General features: G+C 45.2%; 1 protein-coding gene across 2 annotated transcripts in view; it reads left to right on the top strand.

Moving 5' to 3' along the window:
• Nucleotides 1–24,195, top strand: part of MBD6 (methyl-CpG binding domain protein 6) — a 78,018-nt gene that overhangs the window by 48,450 nt on the left and 5,373 nt on the right. For both annotated transcript variants that reach the window (XM_040425745.1, XM_040425743.1), the window contains exons 8-11: nt 6,827–7,019; nt 7,246–7,424; nt 8,013–8,765; nt 20,823–20,875. In XM_040425745.1, the coding sequence (XP_040281679.1) occupies nt 6,827–7,019; nt 7,246–7,424; nt 8,013–8,765; nt 20,823–20,875 (1,178 nt within the window). The remainder of the gene's footprint in view (nt 1–6,826; nt 7,020–7,245; nt 7,425–8,012; nt 8,766–20,822; nt 20,876–24,195) is intronic.

Consider the following 24,195-nt stretch of genomic DNA (forward strand, 5'->3'; position numbering starts at 1 on the left):
AAAGGATTTTACGGTGAGTACAAAAAATCCAATTATGACAGTTAACCTTTAAGTATAAACCACCCCCTTTCCCAATTTTACATATAAAATATATAAACAATAAATGAGCATATCACATATTGCCATGTCCGAAAAGTCCAAACCATTAAAATATAAAAAAATCTCACATTCGGTGAATGCCAGAACAGAAAAAAATATAAATAAAATGCGCGATTCGCCATTTTTTTGTCACCTTGTCCCCCCAAAAAATAGGATCGGACTGTTCGATTATGAGCCGAACGTTCCATAAAATATTTTTTTACGGTTGTCACCTGAGGGGTTAGGTTATGTGATATTTTTATAGAGCCGGTCGATACGGACACGGCGATACCTAATTATGTATACTTTTTTTTTATTTATTTAAGTTTTACACAATGATTTCATTTTTGAAACAAAAAAAATCATGTTTTAGTGTTTCCATAGTCTGAAAGCTATAGTTTTTTCAGTTTTTGGGCGATTATCTTGGGTAGGGTATGATTTTTGCGGGATGAGATGACGGATTGATTGGTACTATTTTGGCGTAAATGCGACTTTTTTGATCAATTTTATTACCTTTTTTGGGAAGTAAGGTGGGCAAAATTTCAATTTCCTAATAGTTTTTATTTTTTTATTTTTATGGCGGTCACCGTGCGGGGAAAGTAACATGACCGTTTCATAGATCAGGTCGTTACGGACGTGGCGATACCAAACATGTGTAGGGAATTTTATTTTTTTCATTTTTAATCAGTGATAAATGTGTTTTTTGATTTTTAAATTTTTTTCACTTTTTTTTGACCCAGACCCACTTGGTTCTTGAAGATCCAGTGGGTCTGATGTCTGTATAATACAGTACAGTACAATATATAGTGTACTGTACTGTATTTTACTTACACTTTGTCTGAACAGATCTCTGCCTTTAGCACAGATCTGTTCAGCACCATGGACAGCAGGATGCCTGAGACGGCGTCCTGTTGCCATGGGAACCTTCCCCGTCTGCTCAGTACTGGTCAGAACTTCGCAGACGGGGAAGGGTAAGGACGGGGCTGTCGGGGAGCTCTCTCCCTCTCTATCGGGGGGGCTGCAAAGGCACTGCAGCCCCCCGATGGGAGAGGGAGGGAGCTCCCTCTTACTGTTAACTTTTTCCATACAGCGGTCCGTACGGACCGCGGTATGGAAAGGGTTAAACGGCTGACATCTGCACAGATGTCAGCCGTTTATACCAGGGTGTCAGCAATGTGAATCTTTATACCAGGGTGTCAGCACCGTTTATACCAGGGTGTCAGCAATGTGAATCAGCAATCTGACACCCTGGTATACCCACTGGCCACCAACGAATTTTCAAGAGGAGGCGGGCGGGGGATAGCGATCCCGCCTGCCGCACCGCCCCCAACTTCCCCCCCCCCTGCACCACCCGCCGGCAAAAAATCATGCAGGGGTGCAGGGGGGGTGGAAAATCTATATTTGAGGGACACTAAAGTTTCTGATCCCCACGGTCAGGGACCTGCGGTTTGCGGCGATCGCCGATAGTGGGGGGGTCACATGACCTCCCCTGGCGTTGTGACAGGATGCCGGCTGAATGATTTCAGCCGGCATCCCGTTCCCATTAACCCCCGCAGCGCCGGAATCTTCATTTAAAGTTGGGACGTACCGGTACGCCCTGAGTCCTTAAGGGGTTAAAGTATCTCTCATGGTGTGCCCAAAGATGTATTCATATCTTCTTTCTGCGTTGTGCTGTCTCATAAAATCAACTTATAAAACTGTGTTTGGCACCTTTTTGAAGTCGTGCTGAAGTCACGGGGGCAGAGTCCTCCTTGACTCAACTGTCAGATAAGCCCGCCCCTATGCCGCTCCTCCACATATTCATGGACATTTTTCCCTGTAGCCGTGATCGCGCTCTTCTCGCGCATGCGCTGTGCGCGTCCTGCCGCAGTGCGATCCCGGCTACGGCTCCCTCCCTGGCATCTGCATGTTCACTGCGCTGCAGTGCAAGCAGACAGTGATCGCGCTCACGCCGCAGGGGAGAAGCGATGGGCGCGAGCGCGCTGTATAGGAACGGCGCAGGCGCAGTGAACAAGAAGATGCCAGGGAGGGAGGGAGCCATAGCCGGGATCATGCTGTGGCAGGACACGCACGACGCATGCGCGAGAAGAGCGCGGTCACGGCTACAGGGAAAAATGTCCATCAATATGCGGAGGAGCGGCATAGGGGCGGGCTTATCCGATGGTTGAGTCAAGGAGGCCGCTTTATAAGTCAAACACCGTTTTATAAGTCAATTTTATGAGACAGCACAACGCAGAAAGAAGATATGAATACATCTTTGGGCACACTATGAGAGATACTTTAAGGTACTGTGATTAGTGTAAATTGTCTTTTCCAGGTGACAGGTTCCCTTTAAGAATAGATGCTCCAGAATTGGTATTACATGGGGAATGCAGGTAGTTAATAAAACAGACATAACAGGAGAGGAGACAGGGCCTTATTAGGGTCCATTCACACGTCCGTGTGTGTTTTGCGGATCCGCAAAACACGGACATCGGCGATGTGCGTTCCTCATTTTGCAGACCGCACATCGCCGGCACTTAAAGGGTTTCTATCACTTCGTATGACATATTTAGGTGTCAGACACTAGCGATCCGCTAGTGTCTGCTCTAACAAACCATCCTAATATGATAGGTTTTGGGGCAGCCGTTTTGCTAAAATAACAACTTATATCGATATGCTAATGAGCCTCTAGGTGCTATGGGGGCGTCATTAGCACCTAGAGGCTCCGTCTACCTTCATAAACTGTCGCCGCCCAGCGCGTCCCTCCAGCCCGCCCATCTCCTGCTGAATGCGATCCTCTCCGTGCGCGTCTCTGTTCTGCGCATGCGCAGTGAATGTCTGACCGCTTCCCTGCTCAGACATCTCCACTGCGCCTGTTCCTCGGAGCACTATGATGTCATCGGCGCAGGCGCAGTGGAGATGTCTGAGCAGGGAAGCGGTCAGACATTCACTGCGCATGCGCCGAACAGAGACGCGCACGGGGAGGATCGCATTCAGCAGGAGATGGGCGGGCTGGAGGGACGCGCTGGGCGGCGACAGTTTATGAAGGTAGTCGGAGCCTCTAGGTGCTAATGACTCCCCCATAGCACCTAGAGGCTCATTAGCATATAGATATAAGTTGTTATTTTAGCAAAACGGCTGCCCCAAAACCTATCATATTAGGATGGTTTGTTAGAGCAGACACTAGCGGATCGCTAGTGTCTGACACCTAAATATGTGATACGAAGTGATAGAAACCCTTTAATAGAAAATGCCTAATCTTGTCCGCATCGTGCTGCCCCATAGAAATTAATGGGTCCGCAATTCCGTTCCGCAAAATGCGGAACGAAATTGCGGACGTGTGAATGGACCCTTAAAGGGTCCTGTCACCAGTTTTCTGCTGCCCTCACGTTTAAATCCTAACAGCTCCAGCGCCTGCCAATGAGTCCCCATATTCATGAGCTCACGACTCTCCCCGCCCACCTGCCTCTGACAGGTTTTTTCCATATGAATCAGCAGCAGGTGGGTGGGGAAAGCCATGAGCTCATGAATATTCAGACTCCTCATTATGCACTGGAGCAGTTCAATACAAGATTTTGGCACAACGGCTGGATCAATTAAAGAAAGTGACCCAGCATCTTGCTAAGGGGACCTGTCACTAGTTTATCTTGCCCTTAGTTAGGACACCAGAAAACTGGTGACAGATTCTCTTTAAAGAAACCCCTTTAGGACTGATCCACATATTACTGCTTTATTCACAAGCACAATATATGATTACAGTATACAGACACCAGTAATATGTGATTTAGCTATAGCTTAGCTATAGGTTTTGTACGTAGAGATCCCAGGTTTGAATCCTGGGAGAGACTTAAATAAACTCTTGTTTTCTGTTATTTTTCTCTCTCTCTCATTTAACCCATAATAAAAGGCTATACTGTAATATTTAATCATATAATAATAATAATAATAGGCTTTACTATATTGAGAATAGTGGGGGGGTTTGCTTAGAAACCTGAAGACTATTACTGGTTTATTCACAATAAAGGCACAATATATGACTATAAAGAAACCAGCTTTTTAAGCCTAAAACTTTACTCTCAATATGATGAGGATATATGGGGTCATTTACTATCCAGAAATATACCTATATTAGGCTACTTTCACACTGGTGTTTCTGGTTCCGCTTGTGAGATCCGTTTTGGGCCGCCTGTGAGAGCGCTGAAACTGATCAGTTCAGCCCCAATGCATTCTGAATGGATAAGGATCCGTTCAGAATGCATCAGTTTGATGCATTTGGTCTCAGTTGCGCTTTTCAGGCGGACACTTAAAACGCAGCTTGCAGCGTTTGGTGTCCGTCTGACGATGCGGAGCCAAACGTGTTCGTCCTGACTTACAATGTAAGTCAATTGGGACGGATCCGTTTTCACAATATGGTGCAATTGAAAACAGATCCGTGCCCCATTGACTTTCAATGTAAGTCAGGACGGCTCCGTTTTGACTTAGACTTTTTTTTGAATAATGCAAACGGATCCGTTATGAACGGATACAAGCGTTTGCATTATCAGTGCGGATCCGTCTGTGCAGATACAAGATGGATCCGCACCAAACGCAGGTGTGAAAGTAGCCTTGGGTGTATCTCTGCCGCAGATTGCGACGCAAAGGTTATTTGTGCTGCGACTTTTCCCCGCTCACGGCAGGTCTAAAAAAGTGGCATGGACAGGGCCGGGCCGGCAGGAAGCTGGCTTACATTTAGACTGGCACTGGATACTCCGACGTTATGTAGAGGCCCATGCCTCTCCACAACTCCGGCTGATCCACCTCCGGCTATAGGGGTTATTAAGACCGGCTTCTAAAACACCCGTCTTAATAAATGACCCCCATAGACTTTTATTATGGGTTAAACATGGAAGAAAAAAAATCTGAAGAGAAAAACCTGGAAGAGTCCCAGGATTTAATCCTGGGATCTCTACATGCAGAACCGTGCACTTATCACAAAGCTATAGGCTTACCACATAGAGAGGTGTGTTTTTTCTATGTGTAGAAGCTAACGCACATTACTGGTGTTGTTATAATCATATTCTCTGCCGGTGAATAAAGCAGTAATGTGTGTATTAGCTATAGTGCAGGCATCCTCAAACTGCGGCCCTCCAGCTGTTGTAAAACTACAACTCTGAGGCTGATACCTGTAGGCTTTTCGGGCATGCTGGGAGTTGTAGTTTTGCAACAGCTGGAGGGCTGCAGTTTGAGGATGCCTGCTATAGTACATAGAGTATATGATATGCAGATGCTAGGACACAGCTCTGCCCTCAGAATGTCTAGCCCTGTCAATCAAGGGGAAGGGGGAGTGTACAGAGCACAGGGGGCTCCAAGGATTCAGTCCCGCCTCCTGGCGCTCGAACATCTAATTTGCATATGCATAAAAACGACGATATCTCTCCAGCTGTTTAGCATACAGACAAAATAAAGGTATAGTTTTAATCAGAATGATGAGGCCTTCCAGTCAGTGTGTCTGGTTTAATAGGGTTGATCTTGGTGGCACTTTAAATTAGCACTCCCACCAAAAATTTTATTTTCTGACTTATTAGAAAAGTCCATTGTGTAAATTGTAGTGAATCTTCTTACTGGTGACTGTATTTGGGAGTTGTAGTCTCCCTGCTGATCCTCAGCTGTGTCATGTGACTAGCACTCTGATCTCCAACTCGCACAGGACAGGAAGTCAGTTACTTCTCTATTCATTCCTATGAGACTCACATCGAGGCTCTCATGGGGATACATAGAGAAACTGGCTTCCTGTCCACACATAAGATGCTGTGTTATTTGGTGACTGTTGGTCACATGACACCGCTGAGGATCAGAAGGGAGGTTATAACTGGTAAGAAGATTACCTTCACTACAGGTTACATTATGTACCTTTTCTAACTGGTCAGAAAATAAAAATTTCTATGGGAGTTTTTCTTTAAAGGAGTTCTGGTTTTATGTCTATAAAGCTTACTCTTAGGCCCTTTTCACACGGGCGGAAGAGGTCCAGATGCGTTGCGGGAAACCCGTGCGAGTGCGCACACCATTTCAGTCAGTTTTGTCTGTGATTGCGTTTTTTCCACGCGAGTGCAAAGTGATTTTTTTTTAATGTGTTTTGCACGCACGTGATAAAAAACTAAATGTTGGTACCCAGACCCAAACCCAGACCTCTTCCCTGAAGCTCGGGTTTGGGTTCGGTGTTCTGTAGATTTTATTATTTTCCATTATAACAATAATGGAAAATAACAGCATTCTTTAATACAGAATGCTAAGTAAAGTGTCCATTAAGGGTTAAAAAATAATAAAAAAATTACTTACCTCATCCACCTGATCGCGCAGCTGTTGTCGTCTTCTTTCTTCTTCTTGCAGGACCCCCCCCCCCCCCCCCTTCAACAAATAAAATAAAATAAACAAGTTAGGGCCCATTCCTATGGCACATTTTGGTCGGCAGACTCATGGTGTCCACTCCTTATTGTTTTCAATGGGAGGCCGCGCTGCCGTCTGCTGCTTAAAGCCACAACCGCACCAAGTAAGAACATGTCCCTTCTTGTGGTGGTGTCTGAACTTATTCCACTGGAAACCACTACAGATGTCCTTTCACGGCTTAGCTCCAGTCAGTGGAGCTACAATGTGAGTGGGTTTATTGAAAGTGAGAAACCGTGGCAGATTTAGGCCCTACAAAATCTACTGTGTGAACATAGCATTAGTGTGGAAGCGCCTTTATAAACCACAGTGAAATGTTTCAATTGTGATTATCTTCCTGTTTCAGAGCTGTATCAATGCCTCCTGTACCGGATCCGGTTCCATCACTACAACCACTAACTCGCCTGCCTTATCAGAGGGGAAGCTCCCTCCGTCCGAACCACACAGCCCATTCCACCTCCACCAGCCACAACCCCCTGGCAGGCTTCATACTCTAATGCCGCCTCTGCTCAACCCTTTGCTTACTGCTGGATTGCTAGGTAGGCAAGAATGCCAGCAGATGTTGGAATTTGTGATGTTTTTCCTATATAATCCCTCCTACTGCGTTAGGATTTTGTATGATTCATATGATGTTATGACATAAGATACATTACATTATTGTTGGGATTGTGTTCTTACCCGAATAATTTAAATGTAATCCATGGGGAAAAATATTATAAATCTTGTATAAACTGATAAAAAAAATAACCTGCTACGCTTTTACAGGGGATCTTGCAGCTCTGAACACTAGCGCCGGTGCCCAGATGGGAAGTCTCCAGTCTCTTTTGGGGGCACATGCCCTGCTACAAAACCAGCAGGCTTTTTTACCGTCTCTCCCGGGGGCGCTGGGAATGCATTTCTTCCACGGACAGTCCCTTTTGCAAGGACCGCGCACCAACAACCAGGTAATTCTTCCTTCTTGACTTTTGATCCTTCATATAAATCTACTTTCACACTGGTGTTTTGGCTTTCCGTTTGTGAGATCCGTTCAGGGCTCTCACACGCGGTCCAAAACGGATCAGTTTAATTCTAATGCATTCTGAATGGAAAAGGATCCGCTCAGAATGCATCAGTTCAGTCTCCATTCCGCTCTGGAGACTGACACCAAAACGCTGCTTGCAGCGTTTTGGTGTCCGTCTGAGGAAACTGAGCCAAACGGATCCGTCCTGACACATAATGTAAGTCAATGGGGACGGATCCATTTTCTCTGGCACAATAGAAAACAGATCCGTCCTCCATTGACTTTCAATGGTGTTCAGGACGGATCCGTCTTGGCTATGTTAAAAATATTACAAACTGATCCGTTCTGAACGGATGCAGACGGTTGTATTATCTGAACGGATCCATCCATGACGGATCTGCACAAAACGCGAGTGTGAAGGTAGCCTAAATGATCAACTCAGTCAAGTTGGTTTCTTCCCTCTATCTATTTCTATCACTGTCAACTTTTCCATGTATTCAATATCTGAAGCTGCAATTGTCTCTTACCGCAGAACCATTCATCATCCTCATCAGAGAAAGAAATCAACCCATCACCCCACCCAGAAATCTGCGTTACTACTACATCGCAAATCCCGTCAAGTTCCCAGCAGACCTTGGACTCCAGTTTTCTCTCACAACGAACTGATCTGACTAACAAGTCTCAAACTTTGCCGCTTACCCCCTTGCGGCCTGGTTCCTTTGTTTCCAACACCTCAAGTGCCTTTGAATCCAGCCCCATCCCCAAAGGCCCCCCTTTTCAGGGACCAGTCCATATTGACCTTCCTCCAGACACACCTTCTGATCCCCCAAGAACAGACACATTATCCCAGTCAATGGACCCTTCTGCCTCAGAAACAGAACCAGAGGCGTCTCCACTGAAAAAGTGCAGACTCCTAACTGATTCTGTCTTTCCCTCTGAGGTCCCTAATGGAGCTTCTCCAAACATTCTCCCTTGGATGGGCTCCCCTCACCCATCCAACACAGTAAATCATCCTGAATCATTGGATCTTTCGAAGGGCAAAGAACGGGGCTACAGGTTCAATGGTCGATCTCGGGCTGAGAGATCATATGGTCGTAGGCCTCGTGGTGATAGGTTTTCCAGCTCCAGACACTCTTACTGGAGATATAATGGGGAAGATACCTCGCAGAATGATGGAGAGGAAGCAGGACAGAGCCAAGAAATCGCACAACCAGTGCTGGGAATCCCTCCATTTACACACCATTGGCATGAGGAAGGAGAACAGCCAAGGGAGCAGGAGGTGGATGTACGTATTGAATACAATAAGCATGTAGAGTATTAATGCACCGTCGTTTAATGGCTTCCGTAATCTCATACAGTTCAAGGAGCCTGAAACAGGAGTATGTATTCTGCATATGTTCTTGTCCATATTCTGCTGATTGCACATTCATACTCAGAACCATCATTACTGCATACATAAATCAGGTTAATTAGTAATTAAAGGGATTTTCAAGGACAATTAGAAAGAAATTAAGTGCAGGAAATATTAAAAAAATAAACTCACTCACCGGTTAATTCCCGGCCACTCCAGCGCTGATGCCGTTGTCCCCACTGAGTACAAAATGTTTAAAGGGGTTGTCCAGTGCATTGCAAAATTTTAGTAAAGTGTTCGGAGTGGTTTTAAACTAAAGAATCAAAACTCACCATCCCTCAATCCCTGATGTACCCGTTCCATCTGGGTTTCCACTGGTCCAGTCTCCACAAGCAGGAAATGCCAGGAGAAGCCTGCTCAGCCAATCGCTAGCCATGGCGCTATACTTTTCTCAGCCAGTGATGGACTAAGCTGGCATTTCCTGTGTGCCGAGACCAGCGGGGACCCATTAAGCATTGAAATGGGAGTGGAACGGGATCAGTGGTGGTGAGTATTGATTCTTTTTAAACCACCCTGAGCACTGTACTAAAAATGTTACCTCGCTTGTCAACTCCTTTAACATTTTTTTCAAATCAGCACTAAATGACATATGTACAGTTGCTGTCTGATTTCTAGTGTGTTCCTGGTTTAAGCTGTCCATGCACTAATGATTGAAAAGGCCAATTAAGGCTACTTTCACATTTGCGGCAGAGTGATCCGGCAAGCAGTTCTGTCACCGGAACTGCCTGCCGGATCCGTCAAAACGTATGCCAACTGATGGCATTTGTAAGACTGATCAGGATGCCAGGTGTCCTCCGGAAAAACGGATCCAGCATTTATTTTTGAACATGCGCAGACCGGAAGGACGGATCCGGCAGTAATACATTCCTATGGGAAAAAAAGCCGCATGCTGCGGTATTATCTCTGTCCTGAACAGTCAAAAAGACTGAACTGAAGACATCCTGATGCATCCTGAACGTAATTCTATCCATTCAGAATGCATGGGGATAAAACTGATCAGTTCTTTTCCGGTATAGAGCCCCTAGGACGGAACTCAATGCCAGAAAAGAAAAACGCTAGTGTGAAAGTACCCTTAGACCATTTGCTGCAAACTCTTGACACCTTTTTTTCTGGTACCTATAACAGGAGTTAGATTGCTGTGTTAGATTATTTTCAGTCATTGCAGGTGCTGTTGGCCTAATTAAAAAGTAAAATAAAATCTCATGGTACTGTCCGTAAACCACTGTTCAGCATATTTTTTTCATCTGTGCTTTTATTTTTTATTTTTTTTGAAGGAATAGTTAGAATATATATATATAGTATATGTATGTATGTCAGGAAACCGGACAGCACTCCAGATACAAAATAGTGATTTATTCACCCATGAGGTACAGTGAGGCAACGTTTCAGCTCATACAAAGAGCCTTTCTCAAGGCTCTTTGTATGAGCTGAAACGTTGCCTCACTGTACCTCATGGGTGAATAAATCACTATTTTTTATCTGGAGTGCTGTCCGGTTTCCTGACTATGATATTGGGTAAGCAGCTACACCCTTGGACCTAGCACCCGTCATCTTTATTTGTCCAGTACTGCCATCGTGTTTCATTGTATGTATATGTGTGTGTGTGTATGTGTATATGTATGTGTGTGTATATATATATATATATATATATATATATATATATTTTTTTTTTAGATGCAGTGTCTGCATGGACGCACCAAATGTCCGCTTCCGTGCGTTCAGCAGCCCTGAGCACCAATAGGTACCATTTTTTTACTGGTCGCTTTTGTGCTCAGTTTTCTAATTTTATTTATTTTATAAAAATATTTTTTTTTTTCCTATAAAAAATTGATTTAGTTTTAAATAGAAATCAAATTTAGGTAGTGTTAGTGTAGATTTTTTCACGTACATATCTGTGTGCGTGCGCGCGTCCTGCACCTGCTGAGCGCTGATCAGAAACATCAATTTTTCTGATCGGTCTGCTCAGTTTACTCGGCGGATTTTTTTTTCTTCGTGTAGTTAAAAAAAAAAACTCTGTGTGTGTATATATATATATATATATAGATGTAGGCCTCCTGGCACACTGGAGGGTTGCTGCTTGGAGTCGGGTTCCCACCCCGTGTAGTAAATAAAATAGAAAACTCCAGCAATGTGCGTTTGTATCAAAGAATATTTCGTTTATTATGAAAATGCGGCGTCGTGATGTGACGTTTCGGCCACTTAGGCCTTTATCAAACTATGTGAAAAATACAAAGGGAGGGTGATAATTACAATCATGTCAGATATCCAACATATGGTGTACAAATAAATCTATAATACATACAGGAGTATAAGGAGCACAAAATGTCCCACAAGTCAATTCAACATATTACAATCCATAACATGTTATTTTGAAAAATACCACAAGAGAGGAAAAAAAAGCACATTAGAGGGAAAGGGAAAAAAAGAAAAAGAAAATTTCAAGTCAGCATTTCCAGTGATGAGAGTCTACATAAGCCATGAGTCAAGGAAACCTGGGAGGACGACCCTGATGTAGAACAGTTAAGGACAACTATTGTATACAGAGATCCAAATACTATCTGCATATTGTGTCGCTTTATGTGTTATTACATTGCGATTTATTTAAGTAGTGTGAATACATTCTTCTACCATGGCCCATAGCTCCACTAACACCGACATAACAGATCACCTTGCTCCTCATGTATCCTGCCAACAATCTCTTCCAACCATCCTTGATGCGACACAATATGCAGATAGTATTTGGATCTCTGTATACAATAGTTGTCCTTAAGGCTCAGTTCACACCTGAGCGTTCTGAAAGGAGCGCTCTGTATGCGCGATTGTACGGGCGTTTACAAGCGCGCATACAGAGACAAGCGTACACACAGTGTCGCGCGTTCCCGAAAGTCTATGTACGGGAACGCGCGACAAGCGCCCCAAAAAACGCTCCTGTACTTGTTTGAGCGTCGGGCGTTTTACAGCGCGATCGTACGCGCTGTAAAACGCCCAGGTGGGAACCATTCCCATAGGGAAGCATTGGTTTCTCCTTGTTGAGCGTTTTACAGCGCGTAGGAACGCGCTGTAAAACGCTCAGGTGTGAACTGAGCCTAACTGTTCTACATCAGGGTCGTCCTCCCAGGTTTCCTTGACTCATGGCTTATGTAGACTCTCATCACTGGAAATGCTGACTTGAAATTTTCTTTTTCTTTTTTTCCCTTTCCCTCTAATGTGCTTTTTTTTCCTCTCTTGTGGTATTTTTCAAAATAATATGTTATGGATTGTAATATGTTGAATTGACTTGTGGGACATTTTGTGCTCCTTATACTCCTGTATGTATTATAGATTTATTTGTACACCATATGTTGGATATCTGACATGATTGTAATTATCACCCTCCCTTTGTATTTTTCACATAGTTTGATAAAGGCCTAAGTGGCCGAAACGTCACATCACGACGGCGCATTTTCATAATAAACGAAATATTCTTTGAGACAAACGCACATTGCTGGAGTTTTCTAATATATATATATATATATATATATATATATATATATATATATATATATATATATATATATATATATATATATATATATATATATATATTGAAAGTTCAGGGCAGCACACCTAGTAGTAGATGAATGGGTGCCAGCGATGAAAACACCTTACCAAGGTGTGTAATACAGAAGGAATAAAGACACCGCAGCACATCCGTTGGTGAAAAAGTGTGAACCTTTATTCACCCTTGCGACGTTTCAGTCCACTTGCTGGGACTATTCTCAAGCCCCAGCAAGTGGACTGAAACGTCGCAAGGGTGAGTGAGGGAGAAGAGGTTGCAACTTTCTTCTAGTCCTCTGCCCTCTAGAAGGCGCCGCAGAATAACAGCCCCCCAGATTGAGCCCACATGGACTCCACCCCCTGACGATTATCAGCCCCAAATTCCGGATTTTGAGGGCAGCTCCGGAATATAGATAGATTTTGCGGGCTTTACTGAACTAGATGGCCCAAACCAATTTATATGCCCATCAATTCATTGATCAGAACCCTACATCGGCATACGCTAGACCCCTTGGTTGGACCCCAGTAAGTGCAGCAGAGATGATGAAATTTTGGAGACTCGTGCTGCATATGGGCGTTGTAAAGAAGCCAAACGTTAGACAATATTGGAGTTCGGACATTTTCTACCAGACTCCAATTTACAGTAACACCATGACCCGGAAACGATTTGAGTCAATTAGGAAATTCCTACACTACAACGACAATGCACAGTGCCCACCCCAAAATTACCTGACATTTGACCGTTTGTTCAAGGTTAGGCCCGTCCTTGACCACTTTAACACCAAGTTTGCTGAGGTGTACAACCCAGAGAAAAATGTCTGTGTAATTGAGTCTCTGTTAATTTTCAAAGGGTGGGTTAGATTCCGCCAGTACCTGCCTAGCAAACAGGCAAGGTATGGCATAAAGATATACAAACTTTGTGAGAGTAGCTCCTGGTACACCCACAAGTTCCACATTTACGAACGAAAAGATTCCCGGATAGAACCCCTAGAATGCCCCCCATTCTAGGAGTTCATGGGAAGATCATGTGGGACTTACTGCACCCACTGCTAGATAAAGGTTACTACCTCTATGTGGATAACTAGTATACCAGCATACCCCTGTTCATGTCCCTACTTCCAGAGGTACTGTGGCTTGCGGCACAGTGCACAAAAATCAGAGAGGCCTCCCTAGATCCCTGGTAGGGCAACCACTGAGAATGGGCGAAGCAGGGCTCTCCTCCATGAGAACACGCTGTTTGTTAAGTACAAGGACAAAAGGGACGTCCTTGTACTGACCACCATTCACACTAACGCCAGCTCCCCTGCTCCTGTACGAGGTACCACAACCACTGTCCTCAAACCAGTTTGTATCCTGAACTACAACATGCACATGGGAGGGGTGGATCTTTCAGATCAACTTCTGAAGCCCTACAGTGCCACATGAAAAACGAGAGTGTGGTACAAAAAGCTGGCCGTACACATTGTACAGCTGGCAATGTGCAATGCGTACGTGCTATTTCAGGCTGCAGGCCACACATGAACTTTCCTCCAGTTCCAAGAGGTGGTAATAAAGGCCCTAATTTTTAAGCCCAGGCCGGGGAGGGTCCCAGTACTCCAGGAAGTTACGGTGCCCGGTTCGTACCAGGGCAACATTTTCCAGGTCAAGTCCCCAGAGACAGCAAGGAAGGAAAGGAACCAAAAAAGATGCAGGGTATGTTCCAAAAGGGGGATAAGGAAAGACACCATTTACCCCTGAAAAACCTGGCCTGGAGTGTTTTAAAATCTACCACACATCCATGGAATGTTTTTGATTTCATCCTTTTTGCTCCCTGTAAAATTCCCACTCTATATCTCTGATTTAGGCCTTTTGCACACGACCGTATGGCTTTTTTTTAGTATTTTGCGGTCCGCAAAAAACAGATCCGCAAACAATACGGTTGACTTCCGTGTGCATTCTGTTTTTTGCGGAACGGAACAACTGGCCCCTGATAGAACAGCACTTTCCTTGTCCATTATGCGGACAAAAATATGACATGTTCTATCTTTGAACGGAAATGCGGAAACGGAAGGCATACGGAGCACGTTCCGTTTTTTTTTTTGCGGATACATTAAAATGAATGGTTCCGTATACGGAACGCAAAAAACGGAACGTGAATGGAAAAAAAAAACGTTCGTGTGCAAGAGGCCTTAGTCCACCTCGCTTGCCATCCACTTTCCAACAACCACTACATATTCTTTTCTGTGAGACACCTATTAGGTCAAAAGTGCCCTTTCCACTCCTTAAAATGTTCGCACGGCGGTGCTCTTTCCAAAATGGGGTCGCTTCTTGGGGTTTTTAATTTCTAGGGACCTCAGGAATTTTTTAAATGCGACATGGCACCTAAAATCCAAGGCTGCCAATTCAGGCCCACCAGCAAAATCCATATTTTGCTGTTTACCTGCTGTGCGCCCATACAGCAGGCTACGAGGACATATGAGGTATTTCCTGAATGGGGCGAAAATGGGAAACACATACTGGGGTGCATTTTCTCCTTTAACCCCTAGTGAAAGTGAAAAATTGGGGTCTGCTAGTAGGGGTGGGCGATATAGACGATATATGCGATATGCGATATAAATTTGTGCCACGATATGGATTTTGAGCATATCGCCTATATCGCCGGACTGCGATATGATCGCGCTCTCTGCGCGCACCATCTTCTCCTGAGCCGGCACAGTGGAGAAGGAGAGAGTCCCTCCCTCCCCACTGTGCGCAGCTGCCGCTGACCACCAATGACAAAAGAGGAGGAGGGGAGGGACTGACTGTAAATCATTGAGTTTTCACGATCTCAGTGAGCGCGTGAAAACTCAAATCCGATGGTATATTCTAACCCCCAGGCGTTCCCATGGTGACAGGGACACTTGCCTGGGGGTTAGACTATACAGGGCCACGCCGCTGACAGTAGAACATTTAAAAACTAATCAGTAACTTTAACTTTATTCATTGGTGATCTCTTTACTGTATACCTTACTAGGTCTTAGCTCCGATAACAGCAGGCAGTGCGGGCGGGCGGCGCTCATTCACTGACGTCACGCGCCTGCTCCTCCCACTAGGCGCGCAGGCGCGTGACGTCAGTGAGTGAGCGCCGCCCCCCGCACTGCCTGCTGTATTGTTATCGGAGCTAAGACCTAGTAAGGTATACAGTAAAGAGATCACCAATGAATAAAGTTAAAGTTACTGATTAGTTTTTAAATGTATTCCTGTGAGCGTGGGGGGAGGGGGATCTGTGGATGGCACCGTTTAGGGGAGGGGGGGTGTCTGTGGATGGCACCGTTTGGGGGGGGGGGATCTGTGGATGGCACCGTTTAGGGGAGGGGGGGATCTGTGGATGGCACCGTTTAGGGGAGGGGGGGGATCTGTGGATGGCACCGTTTAGGGGAGGGGGGGGGGGATCTGTGGATGGCACCGTTTAGGGGAGGGGGGGGGGATCTGTGGATGGCACTGTTTAGGGGAGTGGGGGGGATCTGTGGATGGCACCGTTTAGGGGAGGGGGGGGGAATCTGTGGATGGCACCGTTTAGGGGAGGGGGGGGGGGAATCTGTGGATGGCACCGTTTAGGGGAGGGGGGGGGGAAATCTGTGGATGGCACCGTTTAGGGGAGGGGGGGGGATCTGTGGATGGCACCGTTTAGGGGAGGGGGGGGGGTCTGTGGATGGCACCGTTTAGGGGAGGGGGGGGGAATCTGTGGATGGCACCGTTTAGGGGAGGGGGGGGGATCTGTGGATGGCACTGTTTAGGGGAGGGGGGATCTGTGGATGGCACCGTTTAGGGGAGGGGGGGATCTGTGGATGGCACCGTTTAGGGGGGGGGATCTGTGGATGGCACTGTTTAGGGGAGGGGGGGATCTGTGGATGGCACCGTTTAGGGGAGGGGGGGATCTGTGGATGGCACCGTTTAGGGGAGGGGGGGGATCTGTGGATGGCACCGTTTAGGGGAGGGGGGGATCTGTGGATGGCACCATTTAGGGGAGGGGGATCAGCTCCCTGCTGCTGTGTGCACAAAGCAGTGTAAAGTCCTATTCACCCTAATAGAGCTCTATTAGGGTGAATATGACAAGGGTTCTACGTTCTAGCCCTTAAGGAGACTAATGGTTATTAAATAAAAAGTAAAAAAAAGTTTAAACACGCCCCCCAAATATATTTGGGGGGGCGTGTTTAAACTTTTTTTACTTTTTATTTATATCGCGATATATATCACATATCGCACATGCTTAAAATTATATCGCAATATAGATTTTAGGCCATATCGCCCACCCCTATCTGCTAGTAATTTTTCATTTTCACAAATGTGTGCTTTGAAATCCTTTAACAAGTGTTTCTGCCTTCTGTGAGACACCGGTTTGCTAAAAAGTACCCTTTCCACCACTTAAAATGTTCGTACGGACACGCTCTTTCCAAAATGGGGTCACTTCGAGGCCTTAGTCCACCTCGCTTGCCATCCACTTTCCAACAACCACTACATATTCTTTTCTGTAAGACAACTGTTAGGTCAAAAGTGCCCTTTCCACTCCTTAAAATGTTTGTACGGGGGTGCTCTTTCCAAAATGCGGTCGCTTCTTGGGGTTTTTAATTTCTAGGGACCTCAGGAAATTTTTAACATGCGACTTGGCACCTAAGTCTGTTTATTCAAGCCTGCAAAAACCATATTTTTCACTTTGCCTCTAGAGCCCTGCTGTGCGCCCATACATCATTTTTTCAGCACATATGGGGTGTTGCCGTATTCGGGGGGAAATGGGGAACAAAATGTGGGGTGCATTTTGTCTTGTTACCCATTAGGAAAGTGAAATATGTGGTTGTAAAGCAGTTTTTTTTTATTATTCAATTTTTCATTTGCATTCACTGCCAAGTGTTTCCTAATTCTAGGAAAGACCTTTGAGGTCAAAGTGCTCACTACACACCTTCAAAGATTCCTTGAGGGGTATAGTTTCCAAAATGGGGTCATTTTTTGGGGGGGTTTCCACTGTAGGGCCACCTCAAGGTGTCTTCATATGCGACATAGCTCTCAATTACCATTCCAGCTAAATCCTCTCTCCAAACGCCATATGGTGCTCCTTCCACTCTAAAGCCTGCCGTGCGGCCATACATCATTTTTTGAGCACATATGGGGTGTTTCTGTAAACACCAGAGTCAGGGTAATAGATTTTGAGTTTTATTTAGCTGTTAACCCTTGATGTGTTGCAGAAAAAATAGATTAAAATTTAAAATCTGCAAAAAAAAAAGGTGAAATTTAGAAATTTCATTCCCATTTTCCTTTAATTCTTGTGGGGCACCTAAAGGGTTAACAAAGTTTGTAAAATCAGTTTTGAATAGCTTGAGGGATGTAGTTTCTAAAATGGGGTGATGTATGGGTGGTTTCTAATATGTAAGCCCCACAAAGTGACTTCATAACTGAACTGGTCCTTAACAAATTGGGTTTTGGAAATTTTCTTAAAAATGTAAAGATTTGCTTCTAAAATTCTAAGCCTTCTAACGTCCAAAAAAAAAAAAAATTAATTTTAAAAATGATCCAAACATGAAGTAGACATATGAGGAATATAAAGTAATAACTATTTTTAGAGGTATTACTATGTATTATAAAGGTAGAGAAATAGAAATTTGGAGATTTGCTAATTTTTCAAAAAAATTTGTACATTTTATATATTTTTTTCAATATTTTGACTCAAATTTTCCGCTGTCATGAAGTACAATATGTGACAAGAAAACAATTCTCAGAATGGTCTGGATAAGGGCACTTTCACACTAGTGTTTTTCTTTTCCGGCACGGAGTTCCATCCTAGGGGCTCTATACCGGAAAAGAACTGATCAGGCATATCCCCATGCATTCTGAATAGAGAGCAATCCATCCGTTCAGGATGCATCAGGATGTCTTCAGTTCAGTCATTTTGACTGATCAGGCAAAAGAGAAAACCGTAGTATGCTACGGTTTTATCTCCGGCGAAAAAAAACGGAAGACTTGCCTGATTGCCCCATAGCAATGTATTAGTGCCGGATCCGTCCTTCCGGTCTGCGCATGCGCAGACCGGTAAAAATGTGAAAAAAAGATACAAGACGGATCCGTCTGTCCGCATGACAAGCGGAGAGACGGATCCGTTCTTGCAATGCATTTGTGAGACGGATCCGCATCTGGATGCGTCTCACAAATGCTTTCAGTCACATGCAGATCGGCGGATCCGGCAGGCAGTTCCGACGACTGAACTGCTTGCCGGATCACACTGCCGCAAGTGTGAAAGTAGCCTACGTTAAAGCGTTTTAGTTATCACCACATAAAGTGACACATGTCAGATTTGCTAAAAACGGACTGGTCCTTAAGGTGAAAAATGACAGGGTCCTAAAGGGGTTATGGTCTCCTCTTAGACTTAGATTGCTTATTCAGTGCTCCAAATGGCGACCGACTTTGTAGTCTTGTCGCCATTTGCGCCTAGACCCTCCGCAGCTCTGCCTCTTTAAGAAAAAAAAGGCTTTCATCCAGCAGACACACGCTGCAGAAATCTGCTGGGTGAAGATCCGCCCCTCACACTACCCGGCATAGAGGGTGGGCGTGGCTTGGGTTCCCGCATCTTGTGCTCCCGCTTCCAGTAGTCTGGCAAGTTTGGAGTTGGGTCTGTGCTGTGGAGCTGAGCTGCTGGACACATTTCAACTAGGGCCGCACAGTCCACGGCTAGTGTTGAGCGAACTTGTGTTTTAAGTTCGGCGTCTAAAGTTCGGATTATCAAAGAATCGCGTTATGGATTCCGCTACCACGGACCATAACGCGATTCTTCGATAACCCGAACACGAACTTTAGACGCCGAACTTAAAACACAAGTTCGCTCAACACTATGCACGGCTGATAACACGAAGCGAGTCACCCGTATGCAGATTTATTAGTGTGTTTTTGTCCGTGCACGGCTCCTTACTGACATGTGGGTGATGGGCAGAGAGCGCTTAGCTGCTCCTTTCTGCTCCAAAGACGTGGTAAAGTTAAAAAGAGGGAAAATGGCACTGAAGCCGCCTATAAGGGGTTAAGCACAGGCTAGTTCAGCTGCCAGAGGAGGTCCCCTACCTTTCCCACGTCTGCTTGCTGGCAGTGAATGGAAACCTTAAAGGGTTTGTATACACTAATTTCTGAGACTGGCAGGACCTTTGTTGGTGATCATATTTACCTGATCCCCAGTGCTGGGTCCCGGCTTGTTTGCTCCCTAGCCCCCGTTGTTTGTCTTGAGTCCCTTCATGAAAACTTCCTATTTGACGCCGTTACAGCAAATAACTGATCACTGCTTCCCTTGCATTATGGTAAATGGTCTTGTGATGCAAAGGGGGCAGATCTCCACTGTGGCCAGCGATTGGCTGCTGCGGCATCAAGATAAAAGTTTTCATGGCGAAACCCAAGACAAGCAGCAGAGGCCTGGAAGTGAATGAGCCAAGGCCCGGCACCTAGGGATTACCAACGCAAATCTGGCTAGTCTGACAGGTCATGGAAATGAGTGCACAACCCCTTTAACTGCGTGGGCTGTAGCTTAGAAAACCCCATGCTCCTAAGCATCCCAGCTATATTATATGTATTTTAAAGTTGGCGACTAAAAATTTTATTTGGCTCCTAAATTTTTCAGGTTAGGAGCCAATGGCTCCTTGAGAGATATATATATATATATATATATATATATATATATATATATATATATATTTTTTTTGTCTGGAGCACTGTTATTACTAGGATATGCCATCAAAGTCAGATAGGTGCGGGTCCCACCTCTGAGACGGCACGTAACTCTAGAATGGGACCTCGAGAGTGAAGGAGAGCACCCCGCGCCTGGGCAGCTTCTTCTCGGTTCATTTTTATGGGAATTGTACAAAATAGTGATGCATGCTTGGCATTGTCGGAAGTCCTATCGAAATGAATGGAGAGCCCACTGCAAACACGGCCACAGCACCATTCACTTCTATACCAGAAATGGCTGAGGCAGTGCTTTTGCTGATTACGGCAGTCCCATAGAAATGGATGGAGCTCGACCATGGATGTGCTGTGTGCTCTCCTCTCCCTTTCTGAAGATGGGTGTAGATCCCAGAGGTGGGACACGCACCTATCTGATATTGGTGGCATATTTTAGCAATATGCCACCAGTGTCTCAAATGAGACAGCCCCTTGAAGACAAAGTCGCAGAACGGTTTTTGATGTGCTGTACGGTGTTATCATTCAAAATGTCAATGTTGGAAGATAATTTTTACACAAATTGTAAGGTTGTTCTGGTTAAACTCACTAATACATGACTAGAGCTACTTCTTTGTATAGGGTGTATTATGAGTATAATCTGGTCATTTCAAGAGTTACAGGGCAAAAAATTTTAATGAATAAGTGTATTTAATGCTCTCAGGAACTAAGCTGCTTTCTGCCCATCAGGTGCCACCCCAGCTGCTGAAACGCTCCCGTAGAGGAAGAAGAAGAGGCCAAAAGTAGGTTAAATTGCAACAATTACATATCAGTTAATGCTTCCTTTGCACTTTACTAGGTCTTTAAATGTTGGAACTTCTGGTCATTTTACATGTACAGATAATCTGGCAGATTATCGGGAACGGATCAGACGCTCCCGATATATGTCAGATCATCAGCATAGATTAGGGCTGTGTTTACATGCAGCAATCAATAGATACAGCGTTCCCTAGAAAATCATTGTTCCAAAGCAGCAGATAATTGTTTAGTCGGCACAATCTGCTGCACATTAACGATGATTTTTTCGGTGCCTAGAGAACGAGGCGATCACAAGATGAATGATCTTTCATTGCTCATTCACTGGGTGATTGCTGGCACCTTTTACACAGACAGGTTATCGGGAATGAGCACATCTGTTACCCAGTGTATGGCACTGTGCTTGATAAGCTGTGAGAAGACTGCTGCACTCACCTGAGCACCTTGAATTCTTCAAAAAGCTGATTGTGGGGGTTCAAGTTGGACCAGCACTGTCCAGATATTGATAACCTATCCTGAGGATAGGCCATCTATATTGAACTCTAGGAAAACATTTTCTGTTCTAAATCGAGCAGGCAGTGTGACTGAGGAAGGGAGTATGGTGCTTGTAGACATAGTGATCGGTGACTGGGCTGCAGCTCCACTCTATCTGTAAGGCTACTTTCACACTAGCGGCAGGACGGATCCGACAGGCTGTTCACCCTGTCGGATCCGGACTGCCACACTGTCCCCATTGACTATAATGGGGACGGGGGCGGAGCTCCGGCGCAGTACGGCAGTGCGCGGCGAGAGGCTGCCGGACTAAAAGTACTGCATGTCTGACTTTTTAGTCCGGCGGCCTCTCACCGCGCACTGCCGTGCTGCGCCGGAGCTCCGCACTCGTCCTTATTATAGTCAATGGGGACGAAGCGGCAGTCCGGCGGCACAGGGAAATAGCGCCAGGACGGATACAACAGGGTGAACAGCCTGTCGGATCCGCCCTGAAGCTAATGTGAAAGTACCCTAACATGAAATGGGAACAAGGAGAGGGCTGCAGATCTCCTCTACAGCATGGGGAGGAGTGATCACTAATGCCATCACTTATCACACTGCCATACAGAATTATTGTTTGCTATTTAGATGGCACGATGATCTGCTGCCGACAAATGATCCAATTACCTGATGAACCGTGTTCGGCTCATTCCTCAGGTAATCAGCAGCACCTTTACGCATGCAGATTATCGATAACGAGCACTTTTTAGCGGTGATCTGCCCAATGTTCAGGCAAATTAACTATTAAATGGATAACTATTTGGCGTACTAGGTGTATGACACTATTAACTGCCTGAATAAAGTACGTTTAAAAGCATTTTATTAAATATCGAATAAAAATTGGTTTTCCACCACATTCAAAAATTCAGGCTGGTGGTGCGAGTTGGAGTCTGGAATCTCGGATGAATATGTACCAGCTCTGCAAAACTCGCACCCCCACAAATATCTCAGTGAAGAGTAAGCCCACACATAAAGTGGCGTGATGGGAGTCCAGGCCACTATACTGGGTCTGTACTACTACACTATGTGACTCCAATGAGGGACAAATTGGTCCACAGTGCGTTCAGTTCTCCAATTAGTGAGACCTGGTTGACCTAAAAAAAAACCTGAATGGCACTTTTAGATGTGGCAATGGTATTGCATGTAAGGTCATCAAAAAAGGAGGCCAGTTTATGAGCTCTGTTACTGGACGAAGCTGTGACATCAAGTCCTTCATCAATTGCAGAACAGTGGGGGTTGTATATTTGGCAACGTGTTTGCGGCCTATAATACGTGGGCAAAACTAAGCGTGAATTCGGGAGGCGAATAGGGGAGCACTAATTAAAGATCATTAATATTGGTGATACCCCTATTGCACAAGATGTTGCGATTAACCATCCCACAATAAGAAACTGTATTTTGTTCCGGGGTATAGAGCATGTGAGGATATCACCCAGAGGGGGCGATATAGACATTTTACTCCTGAGAAAGGAGGCCCAATGGACCTTGACCCTTGACATGATTAAACCCAGTGGCCTCATTGATTCAATATCCTATGCATGTTTCATTTGAGGTGAAGAGTCTGCACTTTATCCCACTATAGCCTTGGACATGCATTTTTTTCTGGAGGGGACGGTGGTGTGTCTATACCACTAGTCTCCTCTAGGTGATAGAGTGATGAGTGTAATATAACAGTCCATATTGTATTTTTTACATGCTGCGCTTGTGCGCTTTTTCTAATACGTCTGCAAAACACGGCATGTAATATACTTGATGTTATAAATAGCTGTGGTTGGGATATAGAAGATCGCTAAGTAGGTCTGTATCTGTGGATGATGGTTACCGAAGCTTAAATCACAATAATATATAAACCCTGGACGCCGAGAGCATATAGTGTGAGACGACAAAAGGAGGCGTGAGAATGAGGATGGATGTACCTCATTGGCTCCTGGTTTGGAGGCTTGGCTGGTCCGGGGGCGGAGTTTTCTCCATTTAAAGCGAGTCTGTCACCACATTTCAGCATATTAGACCGATCAAATAGGGTTATATGATCCACCCAGAACTTAAAAACAGTACCTTTGTTGTAGAAAACGGACTTTTCTTTTAGCCGAAAATGAACTTATAAGGTTATGTTAATGAGCCCTCTCAAGTGCCCAGGGCGGTCTCTCAATCCTCGGAGCCCCAGGCAGCACCTCCTCAACGGCTCATAACCCCGCCCTCCGTGTGCCTCTGCCCGCCCGTTTACTCCCCTCCCCTGTCCTTTTCCACTGCGGCTGTGCGGTCCAAATCGTAGCGGGCGCATGCGCAATGCGATGCCCGCTCCTGGCAGGGCATCGCGATACCTACTGCGCATGCGCCCGCTACGATTTGGACCGCACAGCCGCAACAAAGGTACTGTTTTTAAGTTCTGGGTGGATCATATAACCCTATTTGATCGGTCTGAAATGTGGTGACAGACTCCCTTTAAACAGTGCTGGATCCGCCCGCGCTACTTACCTTGCTGCACGCACACCATCAGAGGCGTGCAGCATTTTTTGTTTTGTTCTGTTTCCTGTTTAATGAAACACATGTTTGCTGCACACTCGCCACTGAGTGATGCACTTGAATCTGAACAGTGCCCTCTATGATTAGGTTGCCGTTGCTCCTGAGGAAATACCGCGCAGTAGCGGCAGAGAAACGCGTTGAGCAATACAGAGCACCTTGTTATGTTCAGTAGTAGTTTAATAAACCAGCATTGAGCCGCTGACTGAGTGGGGGTGGGGGTCCATTTAAATCATACCACCAGTGGTTGTACCTT

Source organism: Bufo bufo, chromosome 3 (assembly GCF_905171765.1).
Source record: "Bufo bufo chromosome 3, aBufBuf1.1, whole genome shotgun sequence".
Taxonomy (NCBI): Eukaryota; Metazoa; Chordata; class Amphibia; order Anura; family Bufonidae; genus Bufo; species Bufo bufo.